This window comes from Carassius gibelio, chromosome A10, assembly GCF_023724105.1.
Source record: "Carassius gibelio isolate Cgi1373 ecotype wild population from Czech Republic chromosome A10, carGib1.2-hapl.c, whole genome shotgun sequence".
NCBI classification, from domain to species: Eukaryota; Metazoa; Chordata; class Actinopteri; order Cypriniformes; family Cyprinidae; genus Carassius; species Carassius gibelio.
The window spans coordinates 893,732-910,393 of record NC_068380.1 but is presented as its reverse complement, the minus strand read 5'-3'; the positions used below and the strand labels follow the sequence as shown (position 1 = coordinate 910,393).

The 16,662-nt window shown below is 37.4% G+C and overlaps 1 protein-coding gene across 1 annotated transcript; it reads right to left on the bottom strand.

The window, feature by feature from the left end:
- Nucleotides 1-5,341: 5,341 nt before the first annotated feature.
- On the bottom strand, nucleotides 5,342-14,635 carry LOC128020726 (neuropeptide Y receptor type 6-like). Its single transcript, XM_052607357.1, has 2 exons — nucleotides 14,400-14,635; nucleotides 5,342-7,434 (listed from the first exon to the last, which is right to left on the bottom strand). The coding sequence occupies exon 2, from the start codon at nucleotides 7,316-7,318 to the stop codon at nucleotides 6,182-6,184; it is 1,137 nt and encodes a 378-aa protein (XP_052463317.1). The 5' UTR covers nucleotides 7,319-7,434; nucleotides 14,400-14,635; the 3' UTR covers nucleotides 5,342-6,181.
- Between the last annotated feature and the right edge of the window lie 2,027 nt (nucleotides 14,636-16,662).

Genomic DNA, 16,662 nt, shown 5'->3' with positions numbered 1-16,662 from the left:
GTTAAATTTTTTTCATATTACTTTGTTCATTGTCATTGTCTTCGAGTAATCTCTCTGCATCAGGAGAAATATACACAGATAAAACACCATTTACAAATGAAAACCGTTATTGTAGGAAATAAATATATAGGATTTTGATGTGAGAGGACAACAGGGGATGGACTTTTTCACTGTTGTTATATGGATTAACGGTATTTGTGTTTCATACAAACAGCTTTTTGCTTCAGAAGATGGTAATTGTCGGACTGGCATCATGTGGATTATTTGTCGATTATTGTGATGTTTTTATCAGCTGTTTGGACTCTCATTCTGACGGCACCCATTCACTGCAGAGGATTCATTGGTGAGCAAGTGATGCAATGCTACATTTCTCCAAATCTGATGAAGAAACAAACTCATCTATATCTTGATCACCTGCTGTCACTGAGCGGCATCACACCCTCTGGTGTCTCCGGTAGGCCCTTTGAAGGAATGGCAAAGACAAGGCTGAAGGAAGGAACCCCATAAATAATGTGTCCAGCTTCTGATCTCTTATTTCTTTATTTCGAGAACGAGAAGGGAAAACTATGAATAATGCAAAAGTTTGCAGATGGAAAACGGTTGGCTGGGAGAAAAGACAGCAGAGGGAGCGCAATCAGCTCACCCAAGATAACTTCATTTGGGTTTAAAAATACACCCCTGCTCAAAGCCGTAGAACTGGAGCAGTGCTAAACTTAACCCACAAGGCATCTAAAATAGTCCTCTGGGATTGTTGTCTCGCACTTTTAAAGATCTCTGGCAAATATAACCACAGCAGACAGGCTTTGTCAAGCTGCCGATCGTACAGTATAATGTTTGTGACGCAGGAAATCCCACAATTCATCCGTCACTTACGGGACATAAACATCCAATGTAATAGGCCTACTATGCACAAAAAAAAGTTTTTCATTACAGAAAGGTGTAAATAAATGCCTTGATTTTAAAGCATTTTGGCCAAATATGAAATCTAAGGATTTGGATGGCTGAATCATATGCATTTGCATATAAATGACATACAATGATTCATGTCACAGCCTTAAAGCAACCCATTATTATTATTATTTTTATTTTTTTTGTGATTCGTCTTAATGCTCAAGATGAAAAGAAATGTAGTTTGAGCCATATTGTGAAGTAATGAGTGAAGGAACATAAAAAGAGACACTCCATTTGTAAGAATGGCATAAATAATGCTGCAATATCCAGCTGCTATATGTAAAAAAACGCAATTTCTGTGAAATATATAATTAGACAGTGACTTTAGAATAACATCATATACAACAACTACAAAAAAACAATCATGCAATCATATTTGTGTACATATATATATATATATATATATATATATATATATATATATATATATATATATATATATATATATATATATATATATATATATATATACTTGTGTGTGTGTGTGTGTGTGTTACTTTACATACATTATTTTGTTCAGTACAGAACATTGTACTGGAAACATAAACAGAAGAACCAGAGAAAAAAAAAAGTATTATCTAACCAATGACTTATTATAACTTTTTTTGTTCTGTGGCACCTTTTGTAATCTGTAACTCTTACATTTACATTTATATTTAGTCATTTAGCAGACGCTTTTATCCACAATTTTATTACAATTTAGGGCAATGGAAGCAATCAAAAACAACAAAAGAGCAATGATATAGAAGTGCTATAACAAGTCTCAGTTAGCTTAACACAGTACACGTAGCAAGGGCTTTTAAATAATATAATAAATAAAAAGAAAACAAATAGAATATAAAAAGAATAGAGCATAGTGTTAGTGAAAGGTAGTTAGATTTTAAAGAATAGAATTAGAATAGTGAGGGTTAAAGTTAAAAGGTCAAATAAAGATAAGATGTGTTTTAAGCCGATTCTTGAAGATGGCTAAGGACTCAGCTGCTCGAATTGAGTTGGGGAGGTCATTCTACCACGAGGGAACATTTAATTTAAAAGTCCGTAAAAGTGACTTTGTGCTTCTTTGGGATGGGACACTCAAGCAACGAACTTGCAGAACGCAAGCTTCTAGAGGGCACATTAGTCTGAAGTAACAAATTTAGGTAAATGGGTGCAGAGCCAGTGGTATTTTTGTAGGCAAACATCAATGCCTTGAATTTTATGCGAGCAGCTATTGGAAGCCAGTGCAAAATGATAAACAGAGGTGTGACGTGTATTCTTTTCGGCTCATTAAAAATTTATCTTGCTGCCGCGTTCTGGATTAATTGTAAAGGTTTGGTAGAACTGCCTTGAAGACCTGCCAAGAGGGCATTACAATAGTCCAGCCTGGACAGAACAAGAGCTTGAACAAGGATTTGTGCTGCATGTTCCGAAAGAAAGGGCTTGATCTTCTTGATGTTGAATAAAGCAAATCTGCAGGATCGGACAGTTTAGCAATGTGGTCTGAGAAAAAGTCAGCTAATCATCAATCATAACTCCAAGGTTTCTTGCTGTTTTTGAAGGAGTTAAGGTTGATGTGTCTAACTTGATGGTGAAATTGTGATGGAATGATGGGTTTGCTGGAATCAAAAGCAGTTCTGTCTTGACAAGGTTGAGTTGAAAGTGATGGTCCATCATCCAGGAAGAAATGTCTGTTAGACAAGCTGAGATGCGAATAGCTACCGTCGGTTCATCAGGATGGAATGAGACGTAGAGTTGAGTGTCATCAGCATAGCAGTGGTATGAAAAGCCATGTGTCTGAATGACAGAACCTAATGATGCCATGTAGACAGAGAAGAGAATTGGTCCAACAACTGAGCCCTGAGGCACCCCAGTAGTTAGATGATGTGGCTTGGACACCTCACCTCTCCAAGATACTTTGAAGGACCTATCTGATAGGTCTCAAACCACTGGAGTGCAGTTCCTGAGATGCCCTTTGCCAGTAGGGTTGATAGGAGGATCTGGTGGTTAACCGTGTCATAAGCAGTCGATAGATCAAGCAGGATAAGTACTGAAATTTTGGATTCTGCTCTAGCCAGTCTTAGGGCTTCAACAACTGAGAGCAAAGCAGTCTCAGTTGAAGTTTCACTTCTGAAGCCAGATTGGTTGCTGTCAAGGAGGTTGTTCTGTGTGAGAAATGCAGAGACTTGGTTGAACACAGCTCGTTCAAGTGTTTTTGCAATGAAAGGAAGAAGGAAATGGTCTGTAGTTCTCTAAAAATGATTGGTTGAGGATGAACTCTTAAAGCTTAAACATTCCCTAATTAAGTATTTCCATAAAAGAGTATATCAGTATTTCAGAACGAAGCTCTGGTCAAGCTCAGACTCTTAAAATGTATGAATTATAAATTAATCATTTACACAACAGCAACAATAACATTATGGAAATAAAATACTACGTTAGCCAGTTAGCCATTGCTCAGGGATTAGAAGCTAGCATGCATAGAAATTGTATTATCTTTTAAAATTTAAATTTCCCACAGATGTCAAACAGGATAAAACATGAAACAAATCAACTCGTACAATAAATCATAACAGAATTAATCAAATCCATAATACTTACCGATTCGCAAACTTTGACATTCCCTCCAAAATAAAATCACTTCCTGAAGGACAATGTGATTAAGGAACTGCCGTTTGTCTGTTCAGAGTCTAACTGGATTATTTAACCTCTATGTTTACTTAACTGATAATATGATAAAATAATAATAATATAATTACAATAATATAATAAACTATTTTCTATAGCACCTAGCATCTTAAAGTGAATAGAATAAGAATAAGATTAAATAAAACATAAAATTATACAATCGATGCATTAAAAAAAAGAGATAAAAAAATAAAATACATGCTATCAAAAGATCAACATAAATATACATTTTCCATGTTAATTTCCATTTATAAGTGGCGTGTTCAATAATTCATCAATAAACCTCATGAAAATCTGCTGAAGGGCTAAAGTAATGGCCTCAAACATCAAAGACTCTCAAAATGTGCTGCATTTGCAAGTCAATCTGATTGCAGAAAGACTATAGGGGGGATTCTTTCAAATCGAGCTGTACAAGTCAAAGCTGCCAGGCATCTTTAGATGACGTCTGAATAAATATAACGCAAGAGGGACTCATTTTCGATTAGAGTAGCGCAGATAACCCACAGCAAGCTAATAAACTGCGGTGAGAATTATAAAACAGAAAGGAGACGGCAATCCCTCTGGACAAACAATGATTATCTGTTTTCTATAATCTCAAAGCTCTCCTTGGCGGGTGCGTCCCCTGAGGCTTTGACCTACACATTAATTTACCGGACCAATGGAGAATTGTCTTCAAACACTTCACTTTCAGATATTGTTGGTGACGTGCTGAAAATCAATGGCAATTTAAAATAAGTGCATCTTATCAGTATGAGAAAACAAGGTTAGGTAAAGAGCTTTTATCTGTGTGCCACACGTTTTATCTCCTCTAATAAGAAAACTCCGGCAGCAGTGAAAAGAAATGGGACTCGCGAGACAACAAATCAAGTGACCTGAGAGTAGTAACACCTCTGAACAGAGCTCCTTGACCTGGACTCCGTTCACGGAAGAACAGATGTGATTTTAGCACCTGGGATGTCATGTCACGGACAGCACGCTGATAAGGGGCATGATCTGGCATAATGAAACCGCTCTCTGTGACAAAATACAAAAATGTCCTTTTGACCAATGAACTTCAATTTTTTTTCCAGTTGTTTATGATTATAATGGTTTTAAAAAATGATTTTGCATGTTAGGAAAGACACAGTCTTTGAAGATATATATATATATATATAAGGAAGATGATTGTTTTGAAACTTTCTCATACATTACATTTATTAGCAAATATAATACACCCAGTGTGTCAAAATGTATATTCATTTTAATGATCTTCCTCTTACTTTTAATAATTGCTATGAACTTTATAGAATATAGGTCAAGCAACACTGAAGTCATGGGTTCAAATCCCAAGGAAAGCATGAGGTAATACAATGTATACCATGAATTCAAAGCACAAAAACACAATTTAAATATTCCCCATGTTTTCATCACCACAGGAATGCTGTAAAACATCTTCACTCTTGTATCTGTGAATTGCTGTTACATGTTGTTGCTGGTTTTAAACCATAAGTCAGGCAAATTGCCTCTAACTGAATAAACTGAATTACCTTGATGGTAATCAAAAAGATGATGCCTCAGGAGGAATGCTACCAACATTTTGTGGCTCATGCATCAGTAATACAAGCACATCTGCTGTATATGCAAATTATTTCATCTTCAGTAATGAGCAGAAAAGCATGCAACGTAATTACCAACAACGCCACCGAACAAGTGAAGACGAACAAGAAAAACAGTAAGTGGCATTACGTGGATGTCATCTTTCCAAATTTATTTGCACTTTCAGAACTACCATTTATAAGGCAACAACAACGTCAACACCAAACACCTTTGTCAGAAACTGAACTTTGCTTTGATTTCATTCATCAAGAATATATTTCTTACCAAACTGGCACCGGCACAGTCATGTATCAGTTGTACCAGAAGATGGATGTGTTAAGCTAACACCAATGCTCAAATATTCAATATGTTTCCCAATATTACAGAGGTACGATTCAAAGTTAAAATGCAGCACAAGCTGTCTCACCAAAGCAACACAATAAATGCTAATAGCTTCGATTCATTTAACAACAACACCGACAACAATAACAAAACCAGAAATGAACAGAAGAAATACTTTAGTGAGGGCACCGATTCCCTGCTACAGTGATTTTAATAAATAACTAAAAGAACTGTACATGAAAAATACTTTCATTATAACAACAACTTGCTGTTAGACGTGAAATGTCTGGTGTTCAATGAACGCTAAAACAATCAAGAATCATAAATCAGTCCTTCCTTTCCTAACATAACAGCCTGAAAGTGTCATAAGAGGAATAATCACATTCTTGATGGAATATTTATCCCATACAAGTCGTACACGGAGACAGGAATAATGCCATGACGACCCTAGCTGTCATTAACAAAACATCACACCACATTCCAGACCTGGGCCACTGAAAACATGGCAACAGTGGGTTGAGGTTGTTTTTAGATCTCTCGGGTACGAACTGAAGCAGAAACCCACATAGACATTCCACGTCTCCATGGAAACAGTGCCAGTTCATCCTCAACCCCTCCCCTCATTCTTCCCTCCGTTCCTGCCGTCTCTTTAGCAGTGAGCACACTGTTCCGTTCTCATCAGAGAGCCCTGCTGCATCGACGACACCTTGGTGACATCAGTGGCCACCGTCGAAAGCGGGAAGCTCTCGTAGGTCTCTGGAACACCCCAGCCACAATGGCAGCGTTGAAGAGTCACCTTTAGCTCCTTCTGGAAGTTGGTGTTGAGGAAGCCATACACCACCGGGTTCACGCAGGTGGACGCCATTGCCGTGAGGTGGCAGGCTGAGAAGATGACGTCGTGCTGGCAAGAAGGAAGCACCTGGTGGTACCAGTCAAAGATGGTGTTGAAGACGTTGAGCGGCAGCCAGCAGAGAGCAAAAGCCACCACGATTATGACCAACATGGCGTTGATGCGCTGAGCGCCCCGTGCCTTCCTCTGCCGGGCCTCGGTGGCTTGCTCCACCATGTCTCTCCGTCGACGTAAACGCAGGAATATGCGCAAGTAGCACAGTAGAATAAGAAGCAGGGGTAGGCAGTATTGGAAAAGCAGAAGCGAGGTGGTATATGCCAAACGGTTGCGTTCGGAAGGCCAGAGCTCCATGCAAATCACGTGGTCGCTGAACGGGTTGAACGGAAGGCTGAGGTTCTGGAACGGGGCATTAGTGAGGATGTTAAAGGACAGGAAGGGTAGGGAAATGAAGCAGGCCACCATCCAGGTGACCGCCACGGCTAGGTAGGAATGGCCTGCGGCTGGTGTCCAGCCGGTGGGGTGGATGATGAGTTGATGCCGCTCCAATGCGATGAGAACCAGCGAGAAAATTGAGACCGTGACGGACATGCACTGCACGAACGGCGTGACCTTGCACAGCGTCTCGCCCAGGATCCAGCGGTCCATGAGTGTGTAGATGACCGTCACTGGGAGGCACACCACGCACATGAGGATGTCGGAGCAGGAGAGGTTGGCTATGAGGATGTTTGTGACATTCCTCATCTCCTTCTGTCTGGATATGATGAAGACCAGACAAGTGTTGCCCACCAATCCCACCGCAATAACAGTGCTGTAGGCCACGATCAGAAGGGTCATGCCACTCACGGAGGGAGGGCAGACGTTGGACTCTGCCCATGTTCTCTGGCCCAAACCAGCTGAGGTGTTGCTGATGTTGTCCGAGTTTGGAGAGGCCTCCATAAGTCCCAAAGTTGTTTGAGTAGCAGCTAGGCGTTCAGAAAACTGTTAAACAGCAGATGAAAGATGACTCATTCTTTAGGTCCTTCCATTTATTTGCAGCCAGCCAGTTGGTTGACCTGGATGAAAAGGAGCACATAAAGACTGTTAGCTGGCATTAAAATGGACAATATGTTGGGAGGGGATTTAATAGAGAAGGATTTAACTTTGCAAGTGAGTCTCTGGGAAAGGTTAAGCCCCCTTAATACAACAGATGTTTGTGGACATGAAATCTGACCATAAACATCTTGTTTAAGGAGTGCAGCACTGCAAATCTCTCAAGTATTTTCAGCTAATCATTTCATGAATTAGCTCACGTGTATCCACCAAAACACACGATTTATTCCGCTCTAATAACGGCGTGGACTCAACTAATACTCTTTGCAAAAACTCCCTCGGGATGTTGACCGGTCATCCTGTCTGTTAAGCTGACAGATGGAGGTCTCTCTCAATAGAATTCTCTCTTTATCCCTTTCATCTCAGAGTCCTCTTTCTTTGCCCTAGTATGCTTTTATGTGATAAAAGCAATAAAAATAATCATATCTCAAACTACAGATTTAAAAGATGTCAAACAACGTATTAGCACATTTTTACACAGTATTTACTTGACAGGTTTACCTGGTCAACCTCAGGAAATCGAGAATATTATTGAATAAAATACTAAAATTGAATGATCCTGTCATTATGTTCAGTACGGTTAAACAGTTTAGTTTTAATAAATGTTATAGTGTTCCCAAGAACAGTATCATTTTGTTTAGTATGTTTGCATAGTATGGATTTAAGTGTTTAATTGTTAAGTGAAATTTACAGATTTGTTAAACTCCTAACTGTTTCCTTTCCTATCATTCTATTTCTCCACATACTTTAGTAAGCACTGCATCTAACTTGACTTCACTTGACTCCTGTAATGCATACAGATTTGTCAAATGCATCAAATATTTTCCTCCCGCAGTCACTTTGGCTAATTTGTTTCTTGCGCCGAGCACTCTTAGTTTCTGGATTGAGTAAGTGTTGTAATTAGGCCACTGCTAATATCCTCTCTCTCCTCCAAACCAACTGTCAGGAGTTTCACACCAGCTTATTACGTCATTTATTTCACATGGAGTGGGAAGCTGATTCAGGGAATGCCTTACTGAGATTATCTACTCCAAAGTTTCAATCCTTCACAGCTCTAAAGAGCATCATTTATCACACACAATCCTTTAAAGAGGACCTCTACAATTAGCATTTTTGCAAATGAAATTAAATAAAAAAGTGCTTTTTAATGCAGCAAAAGCGGGCTTCGGTTTATTTTAAAACACTAAGCCATAAAAACTAGGGTGTTTGCTAGGGGTGTTTCTAGGTGGTTAGTCTAAAGAATCCAACCCAAGACGTGTCTATTCTAGTCCCTAAATATGGCTTGGATCTGTTCTCTAATGCAAGATTGGCACTTTCCAATAATGTTCCACATCAGTAAACCAACACAATTCACTTTATATTAAATATGCATGTATACGGATATGAAATGTATGCAAATGTGACATTATAACTGGCAAAAATTATTTTAGATAACTATTTAAACTGGCTAAACCATTAAAAACCATTATTAAAAATGCCAAAATAAAATGTGTAGAATAAGTCACTAATGCAGTAAAGCATTCTAAGATAGAGGTCAGATGTGAGAACATAATACATCTGATATATGCTACCTCTGATAGATGTGTCCTTCGGAGGATATAAAGTTTCGTATTACCGCAGCATGATATGCTGAGATATAACAGCATATATCAGAGGCAGCAGTATCAGAGGTTCATATTGTGTGTGTGTGTGTGTGTGTGTGTGTGTGTGTGTGTGTGGAGAGTGACTCAAGAATTTAAGGGAGTGTGTGAAATTATATAAGGCAGAACTAAATTAATCATCTAATTTTCATATCGCACAGACAAGTCTGAGCGACATGCTTTCATAACTGTACATAGAGATTCGCTACTTGTGCAAAGCAGATGCTCATTGTCATTTGAGATGAAAAGAACTGAGGAAATTAATAAACCAAAAAAACAAAAACGAAGGCAAATGAGTTCCAGTGTTTCCAGCAGACATTTAAATCAAGTTGAGGTGAAAAAAAAGCCTTTTTAAGGTATCAGTTCACCCATAGAAATGATGATTCTGTCATAATTTATTAACCTTCTTGCCATTTTATATATATTTGTATTAAAGATTACACAATCTCTCTCTCTCTCTCTCTCTCTCTCTCTCTCTCTCTCTCTATAGGCCTATACATCATTGTATGAAAGATTACACAATCAAAAAAGAAAAAATGCCAAAATGTAATTTTTTTAGTGTGTGTGAACTGTCCCTTTAACATGAAAGCTTATATAAAACTCTTCTCACAGAAAGCCAAAATATGCCACGGGACATTTAGCATTATTTGTGAGCTACTGACTAAGTCTACAAGGTCAGATCCAAAAGATTAGGTCAGAAAACAAAAGAGTGAATTGTGCCAAAGTGCTTTCTTCTTCCATTAACCTTGACGAGGTCGACTCTTTTGACAGAAGCTCTTGTAGTTCATTAGCTTGTTCCTCATGATTTGGATCCTGTCATTACAGGCAGCTAATAAGCTGACAACAACTACCGCTATCAAACACTTTGTTCAGGCATCTAGTTTTACTGAGAGTACAATCTTACTTCTCCATGGGAATATTAATGTTTTCAGCAACCTTTTTATTGCTACTTTATTTCGCTTGTAGACATTAGAATGCTATTTGACTCCTATTAGTGACTGTGAGTCACTTGGCTAACTGACAGCTTTATAATGACCTTGAGATATGCCAGGCTTATCACAACCTCTGATTAAACAGATTCTTGATGGTACTGTTAAGTCAACAATTAACAATGTGAGCGATCAAACCTAATCAAGGCATTCCTTCAGTCGTAAGATGACTGTCGTCATGAAGTGTTTAATTTTTTGCTTTTTTAAAATACTCCAATCAAAGCTTAAATGAATATTCTGTCATCATTTGATGGTTTTTCTTACAATGTCCAATGACTTTTATGTTTCACAAAAGAAAAACTTGCGGTTTCTTTGTAATTCTTTGGGAAATGTACTAACAACTTTCAGTGTACAAGTGCCCAAGTTGATTTTCTCAAATAGAGTATAAAATCATTCATCCCCACCAGCGCAAAACACCTACACTGTTCCATGCTCTCCTAAATTATCTGACTTTTTTTTTTCTTGCCTGATCGATGTTAATACGAAATAAAGAAATCCCAGATTTGCATTGAAGGAGAACTCTGGTCTCTGTCTACACTATCTAAAAATCGAATCTAATCTAAAACGGAAGTTGTGAGTTGTGGGATTCGAGTCTCGGTCTGGCAATACCACTACTAAGGTGCTCTTGAGCAAGGAACTAAACCCCTAACTGCTCCCTGGGTGCTGCAGCATAAATGGCTGCCCACTGCTCCGGGTGTGTGTTCACGGTTTGTGTGTGTGCACTTTGGATGGGTTAAATGCAGAGCACGAATTCTGAGCATGGGACACCATACTTGGCTGAATGTCATGTCACTAAAAATCTAATATTTTCCACAATAATCTTTATAAAAAAAATGTGTACTGTAGCTGTCAGGGATAGAATCACATTTTGAATAAATAGTGTCCCTGAGCTATTCTAATAACCATACAAACGCATTTCCACTGATGTTGCTCTTTACACAGATGGCAATTACAGATTCAACAACCTTGGATAGATGGAAATGATCTCTCTCTTTCTTTGGAATTATCTCTCTCGACCTTCGGTAAAAGAACAATGGCATGCAGCAAATGGCAGTTGAAAAACAGTGTTATGGAAGTATGTTCATGGCCAGAGAAGCCCTCAGTTCTCTGAATGAACAGGAACAGCGTGGCTCTCTGCTGTAGTGTTCTGAGTTTCCATAAATATGAGTCTCCCTATAGGATGGTGGAAGGGCAGTCCACTACATAAGACCCACACTGAAGGTAATAGCACTGTTGAAATACCTCAAAGTGGCCTGAGGCAATATGTTTTCAAATCCCTCTGGGCAGGCCAACTATACAGAAACAAGTCAATTTATGGGGAAATCATGGTTGTAGAACAGCTGCTCTACAGCTCCAGTGTAGTCTATTATGTGGGAGGACGTGAAGATACCAGGAAAGAAAGTATAAAGCTATGCTAGAAAATATATATATATATAAAAAATTCTTAAAAGAACAGTTCCAGTTCACTGAAAAATACATTCACCCTCAAACCTACTCTCTATTCACTTTCATTATATATCCTTAAAATGTGTGCATATGAATCGTAGTTTGCGCGCGCGTGTGTGTGTGTGTATGTGTGCAAAAACTATCATTCAAAATTTTGGGATCAGTAAGATTTTAATAATACTTTTATTCAGAAAGGATGCATTAAATTTATCTAAAGTGGCGGCAAATGCATTTGTAATGTTACAAAAAAAATTCTAATAAATTGTTCTTTTAAGACTGATATAAATCAAATAATCCTCAAAAAAAAGTATCACGGTCTATTTCTACAAAAATATTGAGTGTTTTCATCTTTAATAAGAAATGTTATGAATTAATCAGCATTTTAGAATAAATTCTGAAAGATCATGTGACTGGAGTAATGAATAAATTACATTTTAAAACAAATTCAAATAGAAAACAGTTTTTTGAAATTGTAATAATATTTCACACAAAAACAATATAGTATTGTATTGTTCTTCAAATAAATACAGCCTTAATGAACATAAGAAACTTCTTTCAAAAACATTCAAAAAATAAAATAAATAAACAACTGTACCCACCCCACAAATAAAAGCAAATAATACAGTTTTGAAATGACATGACAGTGAATACATTTTTGACTTAACCTTTTAATTTTAAGATGCATATTAGCTATCTATCTTTCTCACAAGTGAAAAAGTAAAGACAAAAAATTAGTGAAAAGCTTTTCTGAGAATAGTTAAAATGTCAGATTTTGTGCCACCCACCATCTCAAAATTCAGCCCGTCCTCTGTCTAATTGCCATGGGGTGTCCTTTAAAGAATCTCACAGTGTCACCTTGCTCCTTAGGACACGGGTTTTCAAAATGCACTGGGGGACGGCTTAAGCATAACACAAGTGTCATAAAAAACAGGGCTTTTTAAGACACCTCATCTTCATCTGACTGATGAAGTTTGACAATCCATCAAAATGCATTACATCCATCCAGTGACCTTTGATGTTTTCATCAGCACCTTTTTAGTTTGGGAAGCATCTCCTCACAGGCCAATGCTGCTTCACATCAGACAGACATATGATCTCTGCCCATTGAAAACTCCCTCAACAAAGCACACATAAAGACTTTTCTTTTCACCTTGAACCTCCTCACACACTGCTGGAAAATATGGAAACATTTAATGATCTACAAAAAGGTCTATAGAATTACATCTTATGATGTATATTCCAATAATTCTCAAATGGTTTTGCTGCAAGATGCAGATTTCACATTGAACACCAAGAACGAGCACAACCTAAAATCACTTATTATGACACATGTACTATAATATAATCTAGTAAAGACTTTACATTGGACTTTAAGTATGAACAGACCCAAAATAACTTCTTATGGTACATGTACTGTAGTCTACATTATATATTTTTTTTACCTTTTTTTGTTTGTTTGTTTTGTTTCATTTCTTATAATGCAAACTCAGTTTGACTAACTTCATTAAAATGACACATAAATTAGAGCCTTTGGAGTCAAGAGCAAAAGATATTCAAGGCATTTCCTCTCCGTTTTAAAGTTTGGCTTGGCCATATATTTTGATAGCTCAATTTAAGCAATTATATGGTTAGATGCATTAATTTTTTTTGCTTTTAGCATCTTTTTCCACTGAGAAACACAGACTTCAATTTTTTTTCTACACATTAACTTAACATTATAAGACCATCTGTTGCTAATGTGCACATTTGATTTCAAAATAGGTTATTATAATTTTATACCACTACCATTCTTCCACCTTATTAATGAAATCTTCAGTTAAATGCAGCTCAATACTGTGTATTATTCACATAACATGCAAGATCCCAACAGAACAATCCCTATGGTCAAGTAAAAAATCCTTGACTCGGTACCGAATAATGCAAGGAGTGGTGACGTCTGAAACTAATCTAGATTACTTATTGCTAGATGACAACTGCACCCCTATGTCTCGACTGAAGGGTCTGTCTGAATCAATAAACTGTCTCCTGAAAATAAGTAATGGTCTATTTTAAGAGAAAAGGAAACCATAAACACCATTACCTTGAGATCTTTTCACACCTGTCAATCAAACCGCCGGGAGGAAGAAACCGTAATAAACGCTCCACAGAGGCAGACATCATTCTTAGTCTATATAAAGTGCAATAACATACTTCTCACCCTCACATTTATCCTTAATCTTATGTCTCTCAAGCCGCACAACCGAACAATCCTCGTGTCTTGTCTTGACAAGAAGCACACATAATCTTTTGAGATTAGAGAATTTCAATGCACGCTGACAAGTACATGAGAGGCATTACGCTTTAAATCCCACTTGTGGAAATGTCAAGTGCATTTTCATAAATACTATTTGCCTCAATTTTTTCCTTGTCATGATCAATGGTCAGCTAGATCATTGTAATCTCAAACTCCAATTTGGTGGAACAGGTGAAAACATTCTGACCTCCTTTCAGACATAATTTCCATCAACAGATATCAATATTTCACATAAAACACCATGAACTGACGTTATGATTGTTTGACATTTATAAGAAGAAGTTTAAGGATAATTCAGCTTTTCTGATAAATTTGTGGTTTATTTTTAGCTAAAGGTCCAAAACCACACATTTCATATCACATACTAAGATTCAGATTATGGAAATCAGTTGCATAACTACTCAACACAGAAATGCGAGGAATCCTAGAAATTCCCTTAGACGCTTTTAAACTGTTCACGTCACAAATCTGCTCACGTTGACACAACATAAATAAAACAGTTTATGTTATTTCAAATCCTCTACTTCACGACATTTTCACCATATATAAAGCGATATTACCAGTAAATCGGTGTTTTCTCCCGCGTTGGTGCCGACGGTGCGGTGGAGAGCCCGAACTCGACTAATGACGGAGGAAGAGGATGCTGAGACTCCCTGCTCCAGCATCAGCACCAGCAGCTGTCTGATTCTCTGGACGGGACTCCAGCCGTTTACATGGGCAGAAAGTGTCGAGATGAAATGCTGGGAAACTTTGCATAGATGTGAATATAGATGACGTCCTCCCCCTCGCGCGCAGATTTCACTGGCACCCCTGCTCATCACTCGATTGGTTGTTGTTTGGAGCTCTCTCTCAGTAAACGAGCTTGATAGCGCTGCATGATAAAAAGAAAGGTTAATTAATAAGATTGTCAATTAAGGCTAATTGATAAGTCACTGCAGTAATATGTGACTGTGTTCTTATGAATTATTGATCCAAAGTAAGTGCCTCGTCATTTAGCCTAGATTATGACATTTACCAGGAATTATATGAATTATAAAAAAAGACCCTCACAATAAACATTGCTTAGAAATCCAATGTTTGCGTCCACACGTAGGTTTCCAGTGTGTGACGAAAAATCTACAAATATTTTATATTAAGGACGATAAAAAAAAACGTTTAAAAAAAAAAATAATAACATCATGAATATCAATACCGAACAATACATTACACGTAATTTGTTTTTTCGATTTTCTTACCATGACAACAAAATGGAATCCTGCGTGTTGGTTACGCCCAGCTGGCTTTGATTTGACAACGTTTTCAGTATAATAAGAATAATAAAAAATTTATTATATGCTAAATAAATAAATAAATGCTGAATAAGAATATATATATATATATATATATATATATATATATATATATATATATATATATATATATATATATATATATATATTCTTGTTTAGCATTAACTACATTTGTTTTACTCATGATTTTCTACATTTTAATGCTCTTTCTCTTTTAGTATATTTATTTAATTTGTAAAAATCATTTGACAAAAAAACTCCATTAACTGCATTAAAAATGCATTAAATCAAATCCCAGTTTCCCTTTAAGGTAACTCGCACTATATCCTCCAGTGGACACTATGGGGAATGCCATCAGCATGACCGGTGTCTGAAGCATGTGTAAAAACACTCCAAATTCTTAGTGGCATACCCAGAAGTATAAGAGGGCATCTGTAATACACATCATCAACTTCTTTTGTCTTCAGGAGCTGTTTGTTTGTGTACTTGTAGGAAACACTCTGCAAAACACTACAGGTAATGCATGCATCTGTTTGAGAACCTGAGGACATGCATGTCTGATGCAGTTTGTGCATGAGTAAATATAGTGTCTGTATGGAGCGCATTCAGCTCTAACTTGGTTGAATGGGAAGTCCCTCCTTAATATCAGAGTTGGTTAGATTATTTTAGCTGTCTAGGCATCATTGGCATGTCGCCCTCTTTTAATTGGTGGATGTTTGCCACTAATTTTGGTTCTCTCTAACCAGGTGGAAAGGCAATGCACTGATGCATGACATAGTGGGTATTTCATTCTCCATAGTGTCCACTAGATGATGCAAGTTGATTCAAGTTCCCTTGAAGGGTAACGTCTCAGGCTTCACATGTAAACATGGTTCCATGAGAGGGAGAACGAGACACTACGTGCCATTGCCATGCCTAGGGCCTGCCTGTTTCACATCTCCTTCAAACAAAGACGTTGATGACGTGCATTACAGATGCCCTCTTATACTTCTTGTGATGCTGCTATTGATGTCACGGAGTGTTTGGAGTGTTTTCACACGTGGTCATTTCTCTTAGTGTCCACTAGAGGACACAGTGTCTCATTCCCTCTCGGGGAACCATGGTTATATGCATAACCCGAGATGTTTTTCAGCAAGAGAAGTTGAGTTAACGTAAGAAAAACAATTCCATAAAGCAAATTTGGAGGTTGGTTGAGGAGATGAAAACTATTTTTAGTTCACTGAATGTTCAGAGAGAAAGTCATAACCATCTACACAAGACATAACCTTCACTCATTATATCTCCAGCATCTGGAACTTTAGTAGAAGTGAATTTGTCAAAGATTAGATAGTCAAACACATCTACTACAGACTAGATTATTGCTTTTTCTTTTGCTGACATTCCATGACGCAATTAAGGATCAAAATTAATTTCACAGGCTCCATTTGAACATGACAGTAAGATTTAAAAACAAATGTAATGGAATGAATTTCCACTGGTGTATTGTTGAGAACTGGTAATCACATCAATTTGGGTGAATAATGAGTTTTCGGCC

Coding starts and splice junctions, on each gene's coding strand:
- LOC128020726 (XM_052607357.1), bottom strand. CDS start 7,318: ATGGAGGCCTCTCCAAACTCGGACAACATCAGCAACACCTCAGCTGGT.